The sequence below is a fragment of the Loa loa genome (genome assembly GCF_000183805.2).
Source record: "Loa loa unplaced genomic scaffold supercont3.384, whole genome shotgun sequence".
In the NCBI taxonomy this organism is placed as follows: domain Eukaryota; kingdom Metazoa; phylum Nematoda; class Chromadorea; order Rhabditida; family Onchocercidae; genus Loa; species Loa loa.
In genome coordinates, this window is record NW_018108564.1 from 12,003 (window position 1) to 23,007 (window position 11,005).

At 24.2% G+C, this 11,005-nt stretch overlaps 1 protein-coding gene across 1 annotated transcript; it reads left to right on the forward strand.

The window, feature by feature from the left end:
* Nucleotides 1-2,145: 2,145 nt before the first annotated feature.
* LOAG_08910 (hypothetical protein) lies at nt 2,146-10,363 on the forward strand (the record flags this gene model as incomplete). Its single annotated transcript, XM_003144440.2, has 16 exons — nt 2,146-2,376; nt 2,718-2,867; nt 3,033-3,146; nt 3,429-3,578; nt 3,662-3,835; nt 4,481-4,726; nt 4,890-5,105; nt 5,735-5,954; nt 6,603-6,786; nt 7,243-7,325; nt 7,650-7,845; nt 8,359-8,446; nt 8,675-8,903; nt 9,068-9,219; nt 9,571-9,692; nt 10,180-10,363. The coding sequence occupies 16 exons, from the start codon at nt 2,146-2,148 to the stop codon at nt 10,361-10,363; spliced, it is 2,739 nt and encodes a 912-aa protein (XP_003144488.2).
* Between the last annotated feature and the right edge of the window lie 642 nt (nt 10,364-11,005).

The following is an 11,005-nucleotide window of genomic DNA, read 5'->3' on the forward strand; positions in this document are numbered from 1 at the left end:
AAAAAATTGCAACGATCTGTTCACATTAACTTGTTTGCCATAAATTATAACACTGTTCGACGAGATGATAAAATTAAATTTTTTGATTAAAATAATTTTAATTAATAAAATTAAATTTTTTTTGATTAAAATAATTTTAATTAATAAAATTAAGTTAAATTATGAAAAAATAATCCATTTATAATACCTTGCTTTGTTAAGTCGCATAATACTAGAATGGACAAGTTTTTCAAAAAAAATTCGCATAATCTGTCTGCTACAAATATATTGTGGTTTGAATAATTCATTCAAAAATTTTGTACTGAATAAAATGCGCAAAATATCTTGTAACACTTGCGCCGCTTTCTCTTTGTTAACATTTTGCGCCTAAAAATTACTTATCATATTCATTCAAATTTTTTCCATCTATTTTACTTTTCTAACTTTTTATTTTTTTCAATTTTTGAAATTTTTTTTTTTGATTACAAATTAAAAAATTTTTATAAATATTTAAATTAATTTTGTTTAATGCTAAAAAAAAAAATTCCAATTTTTATTTCGCTTTTTTCCTTTTTTTTTTTTTTGCGCATTTAGCATAATTTTCTTCCCGAGATATCTCATAAATTCTTTGTTTTTTTTTCCCTCACATATTTTATGCAATTACTTTTCCCGAGATATCTTTATAAATTCATTGAAAAAATATATGAAAAGAAGCTAAAAATACCTTTAAACGTTGTTGCAAAATGTAAATCATTTCACTGCCCATATTAAGAAATAACAAAGGCATACATTTCAGTGACATTCTTTTCCAAATTCTTTCTGCAAATTTAAATTAATTAATTACCTAAATTAATTAATTGCATTGTTAAATAGACTACTGATCTAAGTGACCTGACCTTTCGGTAGGAACTGTATGAAACTATTTGATACAAATACTTCTATACTAGCGAATAGGTCAAATTTTTTGATATAATTGGGAAGAGAAGAAGAAAAAAATATGTCATCATCACTTTCTATGATGTAAACCTAAGTGACCTGACCTTTTTGCTAGAACTGTATAGATTATTTGACAATACAAATACTTCTACACAGGTAAATAATTGAAAAGAGAGACAATAAACGATATGTTATAATTGGTTTCCATGGTGATAAAAGGAGAAATTTTTTGAAATTAGATATTGTTTAACAACAAATTTTCGATAAAATAATTTCAGGTAACAGCAAATAACAGTTGTGGTAATGAAAGTACCATACATTATGAATTGTTAAAAAGTAATCCGGTTAATGAACCATTCCGAATTGACACTCAATCCGGTACAATTTGTCTCAATTCTATTCTTGATTATGAACAATGCACCATTTATCAACTTCATGTTTATGCTCATGATATAAGTTAGTTTTCTTTTTCTTTTTTTTCAAGTTATATTTATAAATAATATGTGAGGTAAGCATACGCAGTTACGTGCAACTGACGTTAATAAATTGAATTGTACGTGAAGTAACTACCTGCGTGATCACGTGCATGCAACTCACGTATAAAATTCGAATAGTACGTGAAGCAAACATCTGCGCGATCATATGCAACTCACGTTTGCAAATTCATGCGCATGTAGAATAAGTTAATACGTGTAGAAATTATCTATTTACTTATCTATTTGCTATTAAATTATTATCTATTTTGGTATTAAATTTTTATCTATTTGTTATTAAATGCAAACTGCAATATATATATATATATATATATAATGCATGCATGCATACATGCATGCATGCATGCATATACTGCATAAATTAAGCGCTATTATTCAAAGCAATGGTAGCAGATGGCATTTAATCAATTATGAATGAGATTATGCAGAATGCACAGACAAGCATTTATTGCAAATGCAAATTTTCTTTATAACATTTGCCGCATATACATAAACAGGCATATTTATAAGTGTTATTTTTGTGTAACTTTTTGATATTACTATCAATAGGACAATTGCGCCTCCTTCTCCATATACTTTATAATTGTCTAAAACGAAAAAAAAAAAGGGGGACTAACTAATTTAATGAATTAATTTGTTTATTTCATCAAATTTATTTAAATTCAAAACATTATTTCTGTTGTCAAAAAAAAAAAATGGTTAATAGAACGAGAAATGATGCAAAGATATCTCAGAGATGTTCCGAGAAATCTCAATAGTAGAATATTTGCAACAAGAGAAGCAATATTATATTTCAGATGGTCAATCAAGTCGTGCATTGGTAAATGTTCACGTGGAAGACGTAAATGATAATGCACCTGTATTTTATCCAGAACAATATAATGTATCGGTACGAGAAAATATTGAAATTGATAGTTTACTGATATTATTATCAGCTAATGATGCTGATAGTGGAAAGTATGGTGAGGTATGCAAATTATTTTTATAACATCTTTTAAGTCTACAATTTTTGATCATATTAAATGAACTGATAAGATTTTTTTCTATTATGTAGATTTAGCTATAAAAATATACCAAGAGCGCTTACTCGATTTACTAAATGCGCTTAATGTTACATTTACGTGATGATTACGTAAAAGTGATTCACGTAAATATCGGATTTTTGAGTTTTAGAGATAGTTTAATTTATTAATCGTTCAATTTTCATTTTCGTTTAATTTTTATTTAATTTTATTTTCTAATTTTTTCAATATATCACCAAATTCATTCATAGATGATGCCATTTCCGGATTCTATTTTTTTTTTAAGGTGCATTATCGGTTTGTAACCGAAGAATCGGATTCTTTCCGATTGGATGGAAAATCCGGTCGCTTATATGTACAAAATAAATTAACAAAGGAAGATTATCATTTAACAGTGGAAGCGATAGATGGAAATGGATTGGTTAGCGAGAAACCGGTATATTTTACAATTTTTGGGATATTACCTGAAGGAATAGTAGTAATTTACAATTTTATTTATAACCAATTAATAGTTGATTTTAAATTTATTAGTTAGTAATTAATAAGGTAGCTATATTATTGCCTATTTTTAAAGTTAATTTAAGAAAATTCCAAATTTTAGGCTATTATTCATATCAATGTTATCAGTAATTCCATTCCAATACCACAATTTACAAGTATACTATATCAATTTAATGTTTTGGAAGAAACTCTTCCAGGTATTACGATTGGTAAGGTTAGTATTGTTTATACTTTAATTATTTAAAATAACAATTAATAACTTTTACTATATCATAATTTTTAAAAATAATTTTTATCTGCAAAAATATCACAAAACTTAATTCTATTATTATTTTTTAATTGATTTATTGTTTTATTTATTTTTCTTATCAGTTTTTTTTCCTTATTTTTTTGAAAATTATAAAGTAATAGAAGTTTTTGTAATATTTGAAGTTGAACTTTGAACTTTCTTTTTTTTTTGAAGTTTGAAAATCTTTTTTTTTTTTTTTGTTATCAGGTTAAAGCTAATGGATTATTTCCAATAAGCTACAGTGTATATTCTGGTGATTCGGATCATTTCTTTACAATTGATGCTAAAAATGGACAAATTAATGTTGCACAATATTTGGATGCTGATAAATGGGAACAATTATTAATTAATGTTCAGGTAATCATTAAATTAAATTTAAATTAAATTATTTGCATATATATTTACAAATTATATATTATAATTAGTAAGGAATAATTTAGGCACAAATGAAAGATGGTGGAATAAATTATACACAAATTCTTATCAAATTAACTGATACCAATGATAATGCACCAAAATTTGAAATGGATAAAATGGAAGCATATATTTATGAAAATCATCCAATACATCAACCATTCTTTGCTGTACAAGCATATGATAAGGATCGTGGAAAGGTTTAATATTATCATTCTTGTGATCAGAGATTAAGCAATATTGATGTGATAATGATATGAATGAAGTTATGTATTGGTATGATGGTAGTGATAGGAGTTATATACCTGATATGATAGTGATGTGATAGGAATAATATGCTGATATGATAATGATATAATAAGAATCATATATTGGTTAATAGTGATATGGCAGGAGTAATATATCGATATGATAGGAGTGGTGTACTGATAAAATATTAATATGATAAGAGTTATATGTTTGATATAATACTAATATGATAGTAATTACATAATAACAGGAGTTATATACTGATATGATAGAAGTTATATATATCTAATACGATAGTTATATACTGATATGGTAGTGATATGATAATAATTATAATGGTATGATATTGATATGGTAGGAGTTATATGTCTGATATGATGGGAGTTATATACTGATATGATAGCGGTATGATAAGAGTCATACTGATGTGATATTAGTATGATGAAAGTTTCAAAATTTTAAATTCCAAAAAACTTCAAATTTCAGGAAAAATTTTAAAATTTATTTTAAAAATATCATCCAAAAAAAAAGACGAATGCATAATAAATTAACTTTTGCTGGATTTTGTAAAAAAAACAATTTGAGAATAATTTTAGAATGGTGAAGTGATATATGCATTGATAAAAAGTGAACCAGAATGTCCAGTTTCAATTCGACCATTAACTGGTGAATTAGTATTGTTGACAAATTTGGATTTTGAAATGATTAATAAATATTGGTTGGTGATACAAGCGCATGATCAAGGAGTACCACCACATTCTTCCAATATCACTATTATACTTAATGTTCTTGATATTAATGATAATAAACCGGAATTTAATGAACAAATATATTCCATTAAAGTAAGTTAACCTAATTTAATTAAATAAAAATAAAAATTGTAAATACAAAAAAAATAATCAATTATTGATTATATTATTTGAAATTAGAAATATTCATTAATTTAAATTATCATATATTTTAAAATGAAAATACCATTAATTAGGTAATTAATGAAAAATTTAGATACCAGAAGATATTCCGCTTATGACCGATATATTAATTGTTCAAGCGAATGATCGAGATAGTGAACAGAATGGTAGGATAAGTTATCGATTGAATGAGGGAAATCATGATTTCGCTATTCATCCGGTAAACGGAAATATTTTCGTAAATGGAACACTTGATCGTGAAATGATTGCCGAATATCATTTACATGTTATTGCTAACGATAACGGAAAAGTGAACCTTTTTTTTTTTTTTTTGTATTTTAGAATTTAAGTTTACTTATAATGATTTCAGGAATTTCATTAATTGAAACCGGAAAATGAGCAATGTCATTCCGGATATCAATCTAGGTTAAAAAGATAGTTTTAATGTTGAAAAAGAATTATTGTTTGTTCAAAATACCATGAATATTTAAAAAATTAAAAGTTCAAAAATTAAAAACATATTCTAGCCAAAAACCACTATAAGGATCATAAAAACCAGTATGAAATAAAAATGGATTAATGCTAACCGGAAAATGTAATTCGATAATAAACGGAAAATATAAAACTATAGGATAATTCTAAAAATATTTAATGAGAATTATCATAAATTGAAAATGGATTAGTGCTAACCGGAAAATATAATTCGATAATAAACGGAAAATATAAAACTATAGGATAATTCTAAAATATTTAATGAGAATTATCATAAATTGAAATGGATTAGTGCTAACCGGAAAATATAAAACGATAGAATATTTCAGTAAATATTTTATAAAATTAAAAATGGATTAGTGCTAAATGGAAAATATAATTCAATGCTAACCGGAAAAAAATAATTCGCTGATAACCGGAAAATATAAAATGATAGAATATTTTTAGCCAGAATTATCATCTCAAGCCATTGTTCATATCAAAATTCTGGATATAAACGATAATTCACCAAAATGTCCAATGAGAAATTCCTTTACGATAACTGATGACATTAATACTGGTGTGACATTTGAAAAACTGATTGCAACAGATCCGGATGAAGGTTTAAACGGAAGTTTATTATATCGTTTACAAGTTGAAGATGTCAATTTTGCTATTCAGAATAATGGTATATATATAATTTAATTATCTGATAATTTTTTGCAAAAAAAAAAAAAAAATGATAACATTTATGATAAATTGGAAATAGGATAACAGGAAAAGGTAGCTGATAATCTTAATTAATATCTCGACATTTAATAAATGAGTTGCATTTAATTCGGAATTTAGCTGATTACCTTTAATTAATACCTTAACTTTTACTAAATGCGTTGCATTTAATTCCGAATTTACCTGATCACCTTTAATTGACATTTTAACTTTTAGTAAATGTGTTGCATTTGATCCCGAATTTACCTGATTATCTTTAATTAATACTTTGACCTTTAGTGAAATGTGTTGCATTTGATCCCGAATTTACCTGATTATCTTTAATTGATACTTTGACCTTTAGTAAATGTGTTGCATTTAATTCCGAATTTACCTGACTACCTTTATCTGATATCTTAACTTTTGCCAAATGATTTGTAATTAATTTAAGTTTTACTTTATAAACTAAATTTAAATGGATGGGAGAAATTTTGCAATATTTTAATTTTACACTATTTAATTGAATTTCGACATCTTTTCTTTTTTTTTTTTGTTGTTGTTGTTTATTACACAATAAAATAATACAATCATAGCTATTTATGAAATTAAATTTATTTCTTACTTTTAGGTGAATTATTTGTGAAACGGAAATTTACCGGAAAAGATTATCGGAAAGAAAGTCGTTTATCAGTAATTGTTCTTGATCGAAATGGTGATATGCAAGCTCGTTCAACAATTTGTCCAATTCGTATTAGTATTGAAAAAATACATTCTAAAGTCAAATTTTTGGAACCAATTGATCGCATCATTAAGTAATTTAAATATTTCACAAATTTTAATTTAAAAATATATGCATTTTTCTTTCAGTAATAAATCCGGAAAGTTGCTAATTCATTTTTCTTTCAGTAATAAATCCGGAAAGATATTAATTAAATTCCTGAAATTTTATTCGTTATCTTTTTTTTCCTCTACAATCATCAGGTCAAAATATTGTATAGTGTTGCATGATTGCATGATAAATTATCAGTAAATTTTATGATAACTGCTAAATCAATGGCTGTTAAATGAATTTTATTGAAATTATCATAATTTTTTTTTAAGGATTACAGATTATCCGGAAAAACTATTCATGAATTATCCGGATATTATGAAAGTAAAATTGTTTAGATTTATCAAAAAGGAAATTCTATCCGGATGCGATAATATTTTTTGATATTTATACTCATAATTTTAATTGCTTTTTATGAATTTCATGAATTTATTTATAGGATCGATGAAAAATGCGCATCCGGTTGCATGTTGAAAATGCTTAATGGAACGGATATTGCTAGATGGGAAATTGAAATGAGTGGTATGAATTTTAATAAAATTAAGTTTAAATTATTAAAGTGACAATTTTAATACTTACTTAGTTGATATTTTTCGGAAAAAATTACTTTATGAGAAATTGAAATAAGCAATTATAAATTGTAATATTGAATTTAAATATTAAAATAGCATTTAACATTTATTCAGTCAAGTTTTTTTTTCGACTTTTTTTTGAATTATTCGGAAAAAAAATCATTTTTTCAGTTGGGTTTTTTTTTTTGAATCTTTTTTTTCCGGTTATCTGGTAAAAAATTATTTTTAAATGAAATTAAATAATTATGAATAGATTAATTAATTTTGTTTCTAGATATTTCAAGTAATTTTGAAATTTGGAATAATACAATTCGTACTTCCAAATATTTCAATGCAGCTACAATAAATGATAATGGAACATTATCCATAATAGCATTTGATAATGATGAACGACAAAAACAAATTACATTTATCATTCGTAAATCAACTTTAGAAATTACACATCCAATTGATAAGACAACTGTGATAAGGTTAGTGATTATATGTTCACAGATTAAATAACAAATTGTTTACTGATTAAATAACACTTTATCAACTTAATTGATTGTGTCAAATTGTTTACAGATTGAATAACAGTTTATCGGATTAATTAATTATATCAAAATGTTCACAAATTAACACTTTGTCAAATCAATTAATTATATCACATTATTTACAGATTAGATAACACTTTATCAAATCAATTAATTATATCAAATTATTTACAGATTTGGTAACAGACTATTTGCAGATTAAATATCACTTTGCCAAATTAATTAATTATGCCAAATTGTTTATAGATTAAATAACAAATTGTTTACAGATTTAATAACAGTTTATCAGATTAATTAATTATATTAAATTGTTTACAGATTAAATAACAGTTTACCAGATTAATTAATTATATCAAATTTTGTTATTATTCAAGAGACCCATTCATTAACAAATATTTCGACATAATTTAATCGTATTTTTATATTTAACGGTAACTGATTTAACTTCAGAATATCAAAGACTACTCCAGTTGGTTCAAAATTGGTGACATTAAGCAATGAACAAAATAATGAGACATTTTGGCATTTAGAAAATGAGGTAAATGTTAATTGAAATATTAATTACCAAAATTTTGAATCATAACAAATACAAAGTTGTAATTTTTCCAAGAACAAAAGATAAAAAAGAATGATTTTTGAAATGAAAAAAAAAGAATGAAACCTAATATTTATTAATTTTAATTAGAATTATTCAATTTTACTTTTAATAAAATCCAAAAGAAAATGAAAATTCAATATTATTTAATTATTTTTTTTTTTTTTTTAGACAGATGCATTCTACCTGGATAGTATCACTTCTAATTTATATCTTGCAACAAATATCCGTTGGATTTTTAATAAAAATTTTCTACTCAAAATTATAAAATGGAATTTATCAAATTATTATCAAATTGAACAACAAAATATTTATATCGAAATTGAGCCAACAAATATCTATTGGCCACAATTTTTTAATTGTCCACGATTTTTTACAATTAAAGAAAATGAGCCAACAGGTAATAATAATTCATTCCATTTTTTTTAACAAACATTAAAATTACCAATGGAAAAAATATGAAAATGTGACCACAAAATTAGTTTAGGTTTTTTTTTTATGTGACATCCTTGTCCAATAAGATATACATATATGTATTTAAAATAATACTCGGAAAATTTTTAGGTTCAATAATTGGGAAAATATCTGCTGAAGATATGGATGATAATAGTGATGGACAATTAACCTATTCGTTAGTTCAAGGTTCAACAAGTTTATTTTCAATTGATCCGGACACTGCTGAATTAATACTAATACGTTCGTTACATTGGGAAAAGGTTAAAATCAATTGAAATCATTGAAATATTTATTATTTCCATCTCTTTCCATATATTTTTGCTAATATTTCAAAAAGAAAAATTGAAATTAATTAAAATAAATAATTTTTTTTTTGTAATCAGAAAAATAAGTGCTTAAAGATATTCAAAAAAGGTCAAAGGTCAATGGATAGCTATTTTTAGATGAATAATACATGAATGAGAGGTCAAATATTTTCAGATGAATAATACTTGACATAGAAAAAAATTAAACAGTATATGGGGATGAAAGAAAGATAATAGAAATGAAAAGTATTAGAGAAAATTAGAATATATTTAACTTAAATTTAATTAATTAATTTCTAATTCTAGGATTTATCATTGTTTGTGGTTGTAGAAGTGGAAGATAATTATCGAAATGTGATAAAACATTCACATTGTGCTGTTTTTATCAATGTTGAAGATATCAATGATCATCAACCACAATTTTTAAGGTTTCACTCATTCTCATTATTAATAAGTACTTGATTTAAATTGTTATTTTTATAAAATTTAGATAAAACTATATAGTATTATCATTATCATAGCATTATTATCATATCATAACACTATCATTTTTTATAAAATTTATGCAAAACCATATAGCATTATCATTATCATAACATTATCATTATCATAACACTAACACTAATGGTAGTGCTAAAATTACTTATGCGCTTATCAAGGATAATGTAGATGATATGATCATTAATTGATGTCCTACATTTAATCATTATCATAGCACTATCATCATCAAATCAATACCGTAGGATTATCATTATCATAGCATTATTATGAATAGCCTTTGTATTCGTTTTATATGAAATGATTTCAGGTCACTTTTACCATTTTCATATTTCAATTCCATTTAAATTTAAATAATGATTTTATTAATTTGATGAAATTTACAGCTATATATTGGAAATTCTTTAATTGTTTCAGTTCATCAACGATAACGATAGATGATAATTTTGTTGAAGGTGATATCATTCATCATGTTATTGCTATAGATGATGATGCTGGTGATAATGCTAAAATTACTTATACGCTTATCAATGATAAAACAAATGACACATTCATTATCGATCCAAATACTGGTATTTCACATTTAATTTTTCATTCATAAATAAATGATTTTATATTTAAAAAAAAAGCATTACGAAAAACAAATAAAAGAAAAAAATGTTAATGAAATTGACATTTTTCAATAGAAATTGATAAATGAAATATCACTTAATCCATAAACTATCTAATCATATCATTAATCGATTTTCAAATTTGATTTTTAAATAAAATCTATGTTGGATAAATATTTAATTAGTATTAAACAATTCAAATTGTTGAAAGCTAATGATAAGAATTAAGGAACTATTTGATAAAAACTATTTAAATTAATATGAGCTAATGATAAGAATTAATCAAAAATATTTGATAAAGTAATAAAACTGATAAAATTAAAACAACGATTTAAATTGATGATAAAAGTTAACGATAAGAATTAATCAAAAATATTTGATAAAATCTTTTTCTAATCATTTATTAATATTTCACTACTACTACTACTACTACTACAGGTGCATTAATTCTTAAACATCGTTTCAACAATGAACAAAATATATGTATTCGTGCAAATGATAATGGTATACCATCAAAATATACGGAAATGAATATCACTGTTAAATTTAATTCCGATTATCAAAAATGGAAATTTTTTTCAAAACGGAAATATTTTATCAATGTAAATAGTAGTAGCAATCATGGAAATGTT